This window comes from Xyrauchen texanus, chromosome 42 (assembly GCF_025860055.1).
Source record: "Xyrauchen texanus isolate HMW12.3.18 chromosome 42, RBS_HiC_50CHRs, whole genome shotgun sequence".
Classification (NCBI taxonomy): Eukaryota; Metazoa; Chordata; class Actinopteri; order Cypriniformes; family Catostomidae; genus Xyrauchen; species Xyrauchen texanus.
Window position 1 is genome coordinate 33067238 of NC_068317.1, and position 15371 is coordinate 33082608.

The window sequence follows — 15371 nt, forward strand, 5'->3', positions numbered from 1 at the left end:
ATGGCGTGCCGGTCCTCTGCCTGAGCCCGCATGATCTCAACAAACCGGCGATCCTGGTCCTGCCGGAGCTCAAGCAGGGTTTGTTGGTGGCTCTGGTGTAGTGCCGCGAGGGACTGGAGGATCTCCGTCAGCTGGGAGGACTCTACGGGCGACCCATCTCCATACTTGGATGAACAAATTCCCGGGTTTCGGCACCAGTGTAACACTTCCCACAAGAAGGAGGACAGGGAACAGGTGTTCAGCAACAGGTAAGCTTTTAATTCTCTTTTTATACTACACAATAGTAACCAAGCGCACTGAGTTGGCTTGTCATCTCTTTTCGACTGGAGGCTCGGTGTCTGCTTTTATGCCGCTCTCCTCGTGCTCACTGGAATTAGAGACAGGTGTTAGGCATAATTTAGCTCAGGTGTAAGCGCCCTTACCGCTTTCCTCTCCCGGACGGGCGCTTGACCACGCCCCCGCTGCCACATTGGGCTTATGTTTCCCCTTGTTGATAAAGTGCATGAGAGCTGTATGGATATAACATATGCAAGCTGTACGTATGTACTATCTGCTTTCTTTGCATTTGTATTGTAAATCTCAATGACGACTGAGGCTAATTTTCTGTTTACATCTCGTTTGTGTTCCACGTAAGAACAAAAGTCATATGTGATATGAGGGGTAAACTGTCCAAAAAGCAATCCAGATACAATTGTTACCTTTCAGCATGCAGCTATTATGAGATGCTGTGATTATCCATAAATGTGCACTGATGATGCAAGCAGAGCCATCAATTATCTCAAGCTGTCGTTCTTCTTGAAGTTTTAGGACTTTTTGCTAGCCAATCGCCTTCCAAACATGAGCTGTGGGTGGTTGATAAAAGCAGTAACAGAGAGCAGAGGAGTTTACTACAAGAAAACCACTAAATCCTCTGGATGATCCATCAAAATATTTCAGCAGCACAAGTCTTGCTTTCAGGGGAATTGTCAAGCCTTAAATCTTGGAAACAGTCGTTGAAGGTAAGCTCATTCATTGATTTTGAAATCTGTATTTCTCATTTTCTTTTTCTTTTCATTCCAAGCACAAGATGAGTCAAAGGACCCTTGTGTGACGGTGCATTACATAATTGTGTGATTAAATCAACGCTGCTGTAAAACATGTTTGAAATAGATTAAGCAGACGGAGATGCAAAGAAGACTGCAAGAGAACAAACTAATAACAACATTTTGTATTGTAAAGAGATCTTGACAAAACATTGCAGACTTTGGGGTGCAAGAACAAAACAGCTTAAGAATTGCCCCCTTTGTTTGGAGGACGCAGGGTTAAAGGGTGAATATTGCAAACAGCCCTCAATGGGGTAGTTACATGCAGTGAGAATTTCGTTTTTCTGTTTCCCATCTTAGGCTTTGAAGTGCAGAGGAAAATGTAAAGGGAAGTTTAGAGGATAAGAGAGGTGTTGGTACAAACCACCCTCATATCTCTAATTACACAATTTGGCACCAGTTATCTGTAAAAGCATTCACAAGGGGAGGAGCTCTAGAAACTGTAACCTCTGCCTGAAGCGATACACCTGCTGAAAAGACTAGCTAAAACCAATGTCAACAACTAGTCCAGGCTAGAGTTTCCAGCTGTCCTGTATTAGCTGGGATGTTCCATACTCTGTATGAAATTAAAATGTCTATCATCTGGTATTTTAGTGGAGAAACACCAGAGCCCTGTACTGTGTTGAAGCAATGAAAATGCTGAAGTGTTCTGTATTCGCTAAGCAAAAACCCTTATCCAGGCTGGTGTATGCTGGTTAGTGCTGGTTTGAGGAACAAATGCTGGTCTTTATGGTCTTGCTGGCAGTGCACACTTTACATTTTTTTACAGACATTTTATGATAGTTGCTAGTCAAATTGTACAATTTGATCCCAATGAGATCTTGTCAGACTGTTTGCAACACGTAGCCAAGACTTTGGTCCCAGTCATCCTGATTGAGAGCTACACAACATTTCTAACACTGCCACAACTTTGACTGAGGCAAAGATTCAACGCAAAGATAATAAATCGGACGTCAGTGAACATGTTACACTAAGCAATCAAAGGCTGTTGATTTCCAAAGTCATAGCATGTGAACGTCTAGGTTACGAATGTAACCTCCGTTCCCCGATGGAGGGAACGAGACATTGTGTCGAAGAAGCGACACTAGGGGTCTCTCTTGAGCACCGAATATACCTCTGATCTATGAAAAAAGGCCAATGAGAAGTTGGCAGCTAGTATTTGCATACCCCGCCCCCGGACATATGGGTACAAAGGCGAGGCAAATACATCGAGTTCATTCAGGATTTTTCTGAGGAGCCGGAAATAGTCCGGCTACTACGGCGGCTCGGCTCAGCGACGTGGCCGGGAAGGACACAACGTCTCGTTCCCTCCATCAGGGAATGGAGGTTACATTCATAACCTAGACGTTCCCCTTCTGTCGCTCTCTCCACATTGTGTCGGAGAAGCGACACTATGGGTCCAATTTAAATCACGCCATGCGCTGAGCCGTGTACGTGGTCTGACACAGGAGCGGGCAGGTGTTTTACATGCCAGACGACCGGCTGAGAGGACTACCGAGAGGTCCCAGGAGGGGAACAGGCTTGTCCGGGAGGGATTTAACCTCCGGGCGCCTTTTAGAAACCTGATGATTAAGTCATGCTTACCAAGGGATTTGCCGTCTACTGCGTCGTGGTGGGCCGTGATAGCAGCAACATACACCTTCAAGGTGGATGGGGACAGCCTCCCCTCCAACCTCTCCTGCAGGAATAGGAGCACTGACCTAAATGTGCACCTCTGTGGGTCTTCAGCCCAGGAAGAACACCAATCTGTGAACAAGCACCACTTCAGGGCCTGGTGGAAGGGGCTCTGGCTTGGTTGATCTTGTCTACGACAGTAGGTGGTAGGTCAGCTAGATCTTCCTCGTCCCATCCCGAGACCTGACGTGGAGTTTCCAGAGGTCTGGATGCGGATGCCAGAGCATGCCCTGCCCCTGAGAAAGAAGGTCCTTCTTCAGGGGAATTTGCCAGGGAGGGGCTGTCACAAGGAATACGAGGTCCGAGAACCAGGCCCGGGTGGGCCAATATGGAGCCACTAGTGTGACTTGCTCCTCCTCCTCCCTGACCTTGCACAGCACCTGTGCAAGAAGGCTCACTGGGGGAAATGCGTACTTGCGCAGCCCCATGGGCCAGCTGTGTGCCAGTGCATCTGCCCCGAGGGGAGCCTCTGTTCGGGCATACCAGAGTGGGCAGTGGGAGGTCTCTCGGGAGGCAAGCAGGTCTACCTGGGCTTTGCCGAATTGTTCCCAAATCAGCTGGACCGACTGGGGGTGAAGCCTCCACTCTCCACTGGGTAAGCGTTGTCGTGACAGCGCGTCCGCTACCACATTGAGTTTGCCGGGGATGTGAGTGGCACGCAGCGACCTGAGTCGTGACATGTGGCGGGAGCGTACGCCGCCTTGGCGTTTTATGTACGCTACCACAGTGGTGCTGTCTGACCTGATTACGACATGTTTGTCTCGAATTAACGGGAGAAACTTCCGCAGGGAAAAGAAAACAGTCAACAACTCTAGGCAACTGATATGCCAGCACAGCGGGGCCCCTCTCCAAAGGCCCGCAGCTGCGTACCCTTTGCAAACTGTGCCCCAACCCGATTTGGAGGCGTCGGTAGTAACCAGGATGCATCGGGACACCAGGGTTTGAGTGTTTGGCGGCATGCGGGGGTGATTGTCACACAGTGCGTGCCACGGTGCCATGCTCGTCTCGGGACTCGAGTCTGAAGCCAGTGCTGAAGCGGTCTCATATGCATCAACCCCAGCGCCGTGACTGTGGCGGAGGATGCTATATGCCCCAGGAGCCTCTGGAAGAGTTTTAGAGGGACCGTTGTGCCTGGCTTGAACTTTGCGAGGCATTTCAGCACCGACTGTGCACCCTCGTTGGTGAGACGTGCAGACATTGAGACTGAGTCTAACTCCATGCCGAGAAAGGAGATGCGAAGAATTGAGACGTGGAAGTACGCGTCGTTCAGGTCTACCGCTGCGAACCAATCTAGGTGCCGGACGCATATTAAGATACACTTTTGCTTGAGCATTTTGAACGGGAGTTTGAGCAGTGCTCTGTTGAAAACTCGCAAGTCCAAGATTGGTCGTAAGCCGCCGCCTTTCTTGGGTACAATGCAGTAAGGGCTGTAGAGACCCTTCTCCATTTTGGTTGGGGGGACAGGCCCTATCACGTCTTTGCGCAGGGATTTGGCATGTTCTACTGCGGAAATGGACACCCGCGAAGGGGGGGCGGGGACCTGGCAAACTGAATTGCGTAACCGAGTCGAATGGTCCGGTACAGCCAGCGTGATGGGTTGGGCAGTGAAAGCCACGCCTCCAAACTCTGTGCTGGGGGTACCAAGGGGACGAGTATTTTGGACGTACCCAGCGAAGCAGGCAGTGTGGGGTCGGGAGGCAAGGGTGCGTTCCGAGGCTTTGGTGCTGAGAACAAACTCAAAGCACTTACCTTGCTCCGCGCCCGTGAGAACGGCATTTTCGGGCCAGGTGACCCAGAGACAAAAAAGGAAATAGCTCTATTATTGAGAATGTGAGTACCGCAGCCCCCGTTAGGGAGTGCCTGGGAGCCTTCCGGGTCCTCGAGGGGGTCCGTGAGATGAGGGGGCATCCACCTTCTGCATGGAGCTTGACGCCGGGGCTGAGAGCTGGGCCCATGTTTGTTGAGGCGGAGCACAGATTTTCTTTCTCTCTTGAAAGCCGCAGGAGGACGCCCTCGGCGAGCAGACAGGGCATGGCCCCTGGCAGCAGGTTTGCAGCAGGGCAGGATGTGTGAAATAGCCTCTGTCTGTTTCTTCATCACTGAGGATGGAGCTGGGAGATGAGAGCGTTTGAGAAAGCGTGCTTTGTCTATCTCCTCTACTGCGACCAGGTCCAGTCCATGTGTTGCGTTTCCGGACCACGAGGGTGGTCATCGCCTGTTCGAGTGCAGTTCCTGCGGCACGTCAAAACAGGACTACCCAAGTGCAAATTTTGGAGTGCCTTGGCCCGGTGGACTTGCAGGAGGGGGCCATGGCATGCAGGGGGAGAGCGGTCTGGGGAGAGCGACAGAAGGGGAACCTGGCTTAAGATATTTAAGAAGCCCTGTGGGTAAACCAGCATCCAAAACACAACATGCGATGGTGACAATGCTTGGAAACAGGGATGTTTTCCAAGTTTGTTTGTTTTCAGGCTTATGTCATTTATGTAAAGTAATGTGAGATGTACTAAGTGTGGCTTGTTAATTTTTCAAGGGCCAGTATGCAGTTCTTCGTGATGTTGCTCTTGGCTTCTCTGGATATGGCCACTGCTGCATTGAGATCACGAGAGTGGGCTCATCATGGAGCTTTGATGTTTGCTGATCTCACTCCTAGAGAGATGAATGCCGTGAGGGACTACCTCTACTCCTGCAGTGAGATGGGTCTCACCTCGGCACGAGCAAAGACCCTCAAGAAGAACAGCATACTCTTAATGGAGCTACATGTTCCTCGTAAACACGAGGCTCTTCATGTGCTGGACAGAGGGCAGGCAAAACCTCCACGACAAGCACGTGTGGTGGTGCAGTTCGGTAACCAGGTGAAGCCCAATGTGACTGAGTACATCATTGGTCCCTTGCCTTTCCCGAGTTCCTACCACATCAAGTCGTTCAAGGGTGACCAGCTCATCCGTTTTGAGTCAAGACCGGTTTCTTCTGTGGAGTACAAGCACCTCAATGGGGTTTTGGAGAAGGTAGCTGCCAAAACAAATAAGATTCTGTATGAAAGCACAGGCTTTACCTATGGCAACTGCACTGACCGCTGTTTAACCTTCTCAGACATTGCTCCAAGAGGGTTGGCATCCGGTGAGAGACGGACATGGGTTATGTTGCAGAAGTTTGTGGAAGGCTACTATATCCACCCCATCGGCTTTGAGGTCCTCATTAACCACAAAGATTTGGATCATGAGAAGTGGACAGTAGACAAGGTGTGGTACAACGAGCAGTATTTTGACAGTGTGGAAGAACTAGTGGAGAAGTACGAGAAGGGTACGATCTCTAAACTCAAGCTGCCTGAGCATGATGAGCAGGATCTTTTCTCCACCTACATTCCTCGAGGACACATGAACACACGGACCAACATCCACGGGGCAAAGCTTGTGGAACCCCAAGGCCCCAGGTACCAGGTGGATGGGAACTTTGTAGAATATGCGGGATGGTCCTTTGCCTACCATGTTCGATCCTCAGCTGGGCTTCAGATCTTTGACCTGCGCTTCAATGGGGAAAGAATTGCCTATGAGATTGGTCTGCAGGAAGCCATTGCCTTCTACTCTGGAGATACGCCAGCCGCCATGCAGACTAAGTACATTGATGCAGGGTGGTCAATGGGCACCTTGGATTATGAGTTGGCGCCAGGGATTGACTGTCCAGAAATTGCCTATTTTGTGGACCTTTATCATTACTATGACACCGACAAACCTGTGCGGTACAAAAATGCTCTCTGCATCTTTGAGATGACCACAGGACTTCCTCTGAGGAGACACTTTAATAGTAACTTCCAAGGAGGCTATAATTTCTTTGGAGGCCTGGAAAGCCACGTTTTGGTGATTAGAACCACATCTACAGTGTATAACTATGACTACATCTGGGACTTTATCTTCTACCAGAATGGTGTGATGGAGTCTAGAGTGAGTGCCACTGGGTATATCCATGCAACATTCTTCACAGAAAATGGACTGAACTATGGAACCAGGGTTTACAACTATGTACTTGGTAACCTGCACACACACCTGATTCATTACAAAGTGGACCTTGACATAGCAGGTGATCTTAGTTCCAGCTTTAACTCTGTGTAAAATCTAAACTGAAATCAAATTTTATTCTTTGTGTGCAAATATGCAAAAGTTATAACAAACATGCAGCTACCAAAGGCGGCAAATATCAGCCAATTGCATAACAATTTGTATTCAATCTATTTGAACAGGACGAGACAACAGCTTTGAATCAATTGAGCTGAAATATGTCAACTTTACCAACCCCTGGAGTCCGGAGCACACAGTTCTGCAGTCAAAACTGCATAAGACACAGCATGAAACCGAACGCAGTGCTGCATTCCGCTTTGGCAAGAATCTCCCCAAATATCTGCACTTCTACAATCCCAACCAAAATAACAAGTGGGGGCATAAGAGGGGCTATCGAATCCAGTATAACTCACATGCCAATAGTGTTTTGCCACGTGGCTGGAGGGAGGAAAATGGTATTTCATGGTCAAGGTAATCCTTAGCATTTGAAGGGATACTTCACCATTTGCACATTCATTTTCAAGATCCAGACTGACACATTTGTCTCTTTTGCATTTTGTATTGCCTAGTTATGAATAACTATTTGTTTTGATTTCTGAATCCAGATACCCACTGGCTGTAACCAGACACAAAGACAGTGAGGTCAGCAGCAGTAGCATCTACACACAGAATGACCCATGGGAACCTCTTGTGACCTTTGAGAATTTCATTCGCAACAATGAAAACATTGTTAACCAGGTAAACAGAGCTGCAAGACAATTGGCTAAGAACATCAGTCTTTGTAGGATTACTTAAAGGGATAGTTCATCCAAAACCGAATCTCTAATAATTTGTTCCAATGCCATATAACTTTCATTCTTCTTTTGTAAACAAGGAAGGTGAATGAGTATGGATAGTGTTGAGATCTAAAAATGAGATAAAAGCACTATAAATGCACCATAAAAGTAGTCCATACATCTTGTACACCACACACATTTTTACATATGTTCTGAAGCCACACAATATTTTTGAGTTTGGCATATAGCATCCTCCGCTGCTGTCACACCACTGGGGTTGATGCATATGAGACCGCTTCAGCACTGGCTTCAGACTCGAGTCCCGAGACGAGCATGGCGCCGCGGCACGCACAGTGTGACATTTTTGCCTGACATTTATTTTTGTGTTACACATAAGAAATACTGTCATACTGGTTTAAAACAAGATGAACACATGTAAATTATATTTACATTTTTGGTGAACGAATCCTTTAACTAGTTGTACCAAAGACATTCTAATTTCATCTCCTGTTGCAAATGTACTGTTTGTCCATGATATACAGTAATAATCACCAAAACTTTTAAACAGTTCTTTGGCAGCAGCTAAATCCCTCAACAAACAAAAATATATTTTAAAACTCTAAAAACACACAATTGACAACTATATACTCCTTTGCAGGATTTGGTTGCCTGGGTAACGGTCGGATTCTTACACATTCCTCATTCTGAAGACATCCCCAACACAGCGACTCCAGGAAATGCAGTGGGATTCTTCCTGCGTCCCTTCAACTTTTTTGACGAAGACCCCTCACTTGCATCCCACAGCACCATTATTGTGCGACCTGATGAAAAGGGCCAGCCAAAGGTTCAGAGGTGGACTCCGGAGGTCGTAGGTCACTGTGTCTCAGACAAGCCATTCTTCTACAACGGCACATACAGCAGCGTCTAGACAGAGACTGAAGCTCATTTCATGTCATGTTAAAGTGTTTTTGTACTGTATATAAAATGTTACAAAAAGCTCAGAATGTAGGACATTAAATTCTCTTTAGAACCATAAATAATGGAGTGCACTTTTTACATTATCCAGGGAGTTAATCAAACAAAACCTAACATTATTGAAGTGTAGAATATATTAAAAACAGCATCAACAAAACGCAGAATTCTTTACAACCTAAATATGATAATATAATGATTAGTATTTTGTCAATATTAATATATATATATATTATAATGTTTATGTTTTAGGATGAATCTCATGAAAACATGTCCAAGTCATATTTTACATAAAAATGAAAAAATAAGAAATTATATTTTGCATAGACAAAATAAAGCCTTTGAGCATTAAGATGTTTTGCATTGTAAAATTATTTAGGCACCTTTCCCCTAACTCCCTCAAATTCCCTTTTTTCAAACAATGTGTCCATATGTTTGGTTTTTTTTATTATTTTTTTATTTTTAAAATTTTCATTATCAAAGTAATGAAAATCATCCTGCCTGGACACAATTATTTTCTATTATTAAAATCAGTAATAATTAAATGTAGTACAACAGATACTACTATGATGTATGCTAACAAATGTACTTAACAAATTTACATTTACAGTTAAAATAATATATCATCAATTTTGTTGCATTACAACAACAATACAACAAAAAAATGGCTTCATTTGCATAACTGGCTAAATTCTTTTGATTTGATTTCGGGATGAAACATGACCAGGGCATTTTTCATGAGATTCTCCTATTGCGTGTTTTAGAAAATAAAAATGTGTAATAGTTAAGTGCACACACGTGTATAAAGTCATGTACACTTGAGTGCTGTTTGTTTATATTTGCTGTAATGTTAACTGCATTGTGTGAGGTATGATGGAGTGATTGGATAATTAAGAAACAGGGGTGACTTACACAAACAGCTCTGTTCTGGAATCTCTCAGCAAACAGTCCAGAATTCATCTGCAGTGTCTCCTTGGAAACCTGCAAGAGAAAGACAGAGAGAGAGACAGATTCATGTGATGTGAATGAATGAACTCATAAGAATCATAATTACCCTCCCACTAATCTTACAATAATCTGTGTGAATAAATATATTAGAATATTTGTTCTGCTTCCATATTTCAAGAGGGACATAAATACTGTAAATAAAAAATATAAAACAAATATAATTTTAAGGTTTTTCAGCACTATTCTGTGGCGCATGTTTTTTAATTTATTTTTTATTATTCAATTCCTGTCTAATTATTATACTTGCAGGATCATTTAAAATGGACTAGCAGAAGCAAAAAGGTGTTAAAAAAAAGGTGAAACAGTTACCGGATCTAATCTAGTATGTGTTAATTAATAAATAAATAAATAAATATACAATATAGTTGCTAGAGTTGCAGGAGCACAGTGACTATTGTTGACCAATAAGAAATAATTTTCCATCTTCAAAAACAAAAGAGATGGTTGTTGACTTTAGGAGAGCACAAGGTGAACACTCTCCGCTGAACATCGACGGCTCCTCTGTGGAGATCGTCAAGAGCACCAAATTCCTTGGTGTTCACCTGGCGGAGAACCTCACCTGGTCCCTCAACACCAGCTCTATTACCAAGAAAGCCCAGCAGCATCTCTACTTTCTTCGAAGGCTGAGGAAAGCACCCCCCCCATCCTCACTACATTCTATAGAGGGACTATTGAGAGCATCCTGAGCAGCTGCATCACTGCCTGGTTTGGGACTTGCACCATTTCGGACCGCAAAGCCCTGCAGAGGATAGTGAGGATACTTCAGCGTCATCAGCGTCTCTCTTCCCTCCATCAAAGACATTTACACTAAACACTGCATCTGCAAAGCAACCAGCATTGTGGATGACCCCACACACCCCTCACACAAACTCTTCACCCTCCTGATGTCTGGCAAGAGGTACCGAAGCATTCGGGCCCAAGCCATCAGAATCCTCAATACTCAGGGACTGGACTGACACACACACACACACACACACACACACACACACACACACAGACACACACACACACACACACACACACACACACACACACACACACACACACACACACACACACACACACACACACACACACACAGAAACTGTGTTTCTATCATTAGCAACCAAGTTAGAGGATTCAGAGTGTGTTTCTACATTTACTGTGGATGAATTGCTAAATTTTCCTAAATAAGTCTTTATTCTATGCTCATTTACACTGGATTGCTTGCTCTTTAAAGTCTGTTCTTGTAGATGATAACACTGCTGACACTTGTTCATCTTGGGATAAATTTCAACCTCATATGTATTTCAAGTATCATTGTCTTATAGTTCTCTTAGGATATACAATTATCTTTTGAAAAGTGAAAATAAATGAGATGTGTTACACCCTGTGTAGGCTATGTTTTTGTGGTGTTTGGACTTTCTTGTGTGTCTTGTGTTCTGAATTCAGAATGGAACTGTCAAATGTTGATCCCGAACCCTAAGTCACTCATTATTATAATTATTATTTCTTCTCCAAGCAAGAAAATTGGTTGCAATACACTGTATTCAGAGGTGTAGTGGTAAAAAAAGAGGTGGGTAAACTATAAATTCTGGTGGACCATGACGTGGTCACCCGGTAAGGTGGGCCACTGCCTACCAGTGTATGTGTATCCTGATGACATCGCTATAGGCTATCATTTGATGGTACTACCAAGGGTATCACTGGTTGTTCCCTCATCATAGGTCACACAATCACTATTCAATTCATACATTAATCTAAGTTCTTGTTAAAGAGACCCAAGAAGGAATAATATGGTTGAAATCTATAAAGTTTACTAAATGACAAACAGAGAGAACAAAAATATTTAAGAGAGATAGAGAGGGAGGCTTATATCCAGGGCTTCCAATGCAATGCACTTGTACATAATGATTAAGGATTTGGGATTATTTTCATAGTCGATTAATCTGTTGAATATTTTCTCGATTAATCAATTATTTGTTTGGTCTATAATATGTCAGAACAATGTGGATCGGTGTTTCCCAAAAGCCCAGGAGGATGATGTCCTCAAATGTCTCGTTTTGTCCACAACTCAAAGATATTCAGTTTACTGTCACAGAGGAGAGAAGACACTAGAACATATTCACATTTAACAAGCTGGAATCAAAGAATTTTTGCCAGCCACAATATCAACGCTGACCGCCACACATTGATTTTCGATTTATTTTTTATTTTTTACTAAGCCTATTTAAAATCGTATTTGATTGCAGAGAGCCGTAGCGCATTCACGCAGCACTAGCTACCTCACGCTCGTCCCTCTCTCTCTCTCTCTCTCTCACCCGTACCTCTCGCGCTCTCTCTCCGTCATGGAACACCGCTGCATAAATCTGTCCAACACAGCACTGTCAGTTATTACTTATTAGCCAGCATGCAAGGAGCCTAGCTAATAAGGAGAGCTAAGTTATTGTTAGAATACAGCTGGATTTTTGAGGTCAGCACGCTGTATATAGCTGGTAGTAGTCAATATCGATGCACGCGCATGGGAAACACTGGCAGCAGCGCATTATGAAAGACTTCGTCTTAGGTTTAACAACCTATGAAACTAATAATGAACAATATGAAACTAAAACGACATAAGCTTAATTTAAAATGGCTTAGGAACTATCTATTTAGAGGTGGATAAACCCACTTTGGAGGTGGGTAAACATTATTTCCGAATTTTGGGAGTTGCGTAAAAGGCGTTTATGTGCATTTAGCCTCCACTACATCCCTGATCACCAAGAAAGCCCAGCAGCGTCTCTACTTTCTTCGAAGGCTGAGGAAAGCACATCTCCCACCCCCCGACCCCCCTCACTACATTCTATAGGGACTATTGAGAGCATCCTGAGCAGCTACATCACTGCCTGGTTTGGGACTCGGAGAAGGCCCAAAGGATATGGAGAAGGCCCAAAGGAATCACTGTGGACGCAGACGCCATGAGACCTAGTATTCGTTGATACTGTAAAACAGTGCAACCTTGACCTAGCCTGAGATTGCTCAGGGAGTTCTGGATGGACATGACACGAACGGGAGACAACTGTGCCCGCATCGTGATCGAGTTCCATTTAACCCCTAGATAGGTAATTTCCTGGGTCAGAGAACGAACGCTCTTTTTGATGTTGAGTCTTAGACCCAGGGAAACCAGATGAGCCAAGACGATATCCCTGTGCTGAACTGCCAGTTCTTGAGACTGTGCTAGAATCAGCCAGTCGTCTAAATAATTCAGAATGCGGATGCCCCGGAGTCGCAAAGGAGCCAGTGCTGCATCCATGCATTTCGTGAATGTGCGGGGTGATAGGGCTAGGCCGAATGGAAGAACCCGATACTGGAAGGCTTAGTCCCCGAAAGCTGAACCTCAGGAACTTCCTGTGCTGTGGCAGAATTCCAATATGGAAATACGCATCCATAAGATCGATTGTGACCAGCCGATCGTAATGTTGGATCTGAGACACGACTGACTTGACAGTTAGCATCTTGAACTTGAACCCCCTAACCGAGCGGTTCAAGCCCTGAAGATCTAGAATCGGACGCAACCCCCCACCCTTCTTGGTAACCAGGAAGTATCTGCTGTAATAGCCTGACTCTTTCTCTGGAAGGGGAACATGTTCTATGGCCCCTTTGACCAAGAGATTTTGCAGTTCTTTCCACAGTAGACATGCCTGCTCCGGTTTTACGGTAGTGGGAACCACGCCGTTGAAACACGGAGGGCGGCGAGCAAATTGAATTTTGTAGCCTCTTTCTACTGTTCTTAGAACCCACATAGAAATACCTGGCAGACGTTTCCATGCAGCCAGGTTCTCTGAGATGGGTACTAATTTCAACACTTCCTGTTGAGGGGGTGTTGAGTGTTCCGTGTCCTGGATTAAGGCAGGAAGCAACGTTACACCCAACTCTTTGTTGGAAGCCTCTATCACCCGAAACACCAAAGGCGGCGGGAGTGAAGAGGTTTCGTGAGGGTATCGGGAGGGCCGAAGTGGATGATACATGTGCCCCGTCCCGAAGGGAACTACCCCCACAAGGCTGGATACAAGACTGTCAGGGTTTCTTTCTTTTGGAAATTATGGCCCTGAGGTCTTGCTTGGGGGGCTGCTGAGGGCGACGAGCCTGTCCCCAGTCCCTACGAGGGGGAGCATGACTCGCCACTCTCTGTTTTTGAGCCTCCCTCCTAGCAGAATCGGGGCGAGACTGGGTGGCCGACGCCCCGCCCCCTGAAAGCGGTGAGGAAGAAACTGCCCAAAGGCTTCCTCATGGCTTTTCGACTCCTGGAATCTGGAGATAACCATATTCATGGCGTCTCCGAAGAGACCAGAAGGCGAAACCGGGGCATCGAGTAAGAAAACTTTGTCTTTATCCCTGATGCCCGAAAGGTTAAGCCATAAATGCCTCTCCGTACTGAATAAAGCGGACATAGATCGGCCAATGGCTCGGGCTGACTGCTTGGTCGCAGGGAGAGATAAATCTGTAGCCCGACGAAGTTCTGAAAAAGCTCCTTCATCAAGTGTTTCACACACACTCAGGTCTTTCAGTAGGTCAGCCTGTTAAGCTTGTAACACAGCCATGGTGTGCAGTGCAGCACCAGCCTGACCTGCCGCTTGATAAGCCCTCCCCACAAGCATGGAGGTAGTTCTGCATGATGATTTTCTTCAATGATGATGCCAAACCCGGCGAGAGATAACCCGCAAGTGTCTCTTCGACCGGCGGTATCATTGAATACCCTCGCGCCTCAGCACCCACGATAGTCGAATACTACGACATCGAGGGCACGTGAACGTGCGAGGTATAAAGCTTCCTCCACGAACAAGCAAGCTCATCGTGGAGGTCATCAAAGAAGGGAAGGGACTGATGAGGCGTTCCCTTCCCTTGGCCACCAGACAGAAATCTGTCCTCAAATTTGGAGCGTTTGGGGGTTTCTTGGTCGCATGGCCAGTCTAATTGAAATCTGGCCACTGCATGAGTAACCACATCGAGTAACTCTTCAGAAGATTTTGAAATGTGCTTTGAGTGCTCAGATGTGTGTAACTGGAAATCTGCAGACCCAAGAGAATCGAGGTCCCCCTCGTGAACTGAAGAGGCGCCGGAGTGCGCTTCAAGATAACGTGAAGGACCAGCCGGGTCTGGGGAGAGAGCGAGCGAAAGGGACGGACCCGTCGCTCGCTCCTCAGCCAGATCCATACGAAAGCCCCATGAATGAAGTGTGGGTGCCAGCTCTCGTAAGTAAGCAAGGCGAGCGTAAAGCATCCTGACCGAATGTAGGTCACAATGCGCGCACCCGCCCTGCCCCAACGCGAGAGCAGCGTGCTCTTCCCTCAAACAAACAAAACAAAACTCATGCATGTCCTTGTTCGTCCATTTATAGCCCGGTCACAGGTGCATCCAATGATTACACCAACCGAGGCTATAAATTCCGGTCAATGTTCATTGACGTGTTACACACATATTTCAGCTGGTCACAAACATGTAGGATTGTTCCCAAAGCGCTTTTAGCAAGCGCAGCATCCTAGTGAATCTTTTTGTAAAGGGAACAGAAATACATACTACAGCCATGCACTTTATTTGTGATGTAACTCTATCCTGGAAGATAAAAACATTTGAGAGGCTGCTGTGTTAACCACATGGGTATTTATTAAAAGATCTTTTGGAGCAGTACATACGTGTGCGGCCTCTCTCATTTCTTTTCTTTTGGGTGGGGGGGTGAGACATTGTTTAGACTCTTTACAAACTCTTTACTTTACAAACATCTCTCTGGTGTGCGTGTGTTTTTGATAAACACACAAATCACATGACCATCAGAAAACGGATGTTGCCTT

General features: G+C 45.6%; 1 protein-coding gene across 2 annotated transcripts; it reads left to right on the plus strand.

Annotated features, from left to right (window-relative positions):
• The first annotated feature begins 899 nt into the window (after positions 1 to 899).
• On the plus strand, positions 900 to 9694 carry LOC127634931 (amiloride-sensitive amine oxidase [copper-containing]-like). 2 transcript variants are annotated; one of them, XM_052114692.1, is made up of 5 exons: positions 900 to 998; positions 5287 to 6830; positions 6991 to 7279; positions 7414 to 7546; positions 8243 to 9694. In XM_052114692.1, the coding sequence occupies exons 2-5, from the start codon at positions 5294 to 5296 to the stop codon at positions 8510 to 8512; spliced, it is 2229 nt and encodes a 742-aa protein (XP_051970652.1). In that variant the 5' UTR covers positions 900 to 998; positions 5287 to 5293; the 3' UTR covers positions 8513 to 9694. The 2 variants fall into 2 exon arrangements, with proteins under 2 accessions (XP_051970652.1, XP_051970653.1); XM_052114693.1 differs by having other exon boundaries at positions 5287 to 6779.
• The last annotated feature ends 5677 nt before the right edge of the window (positions 9695 to 15371 follow it).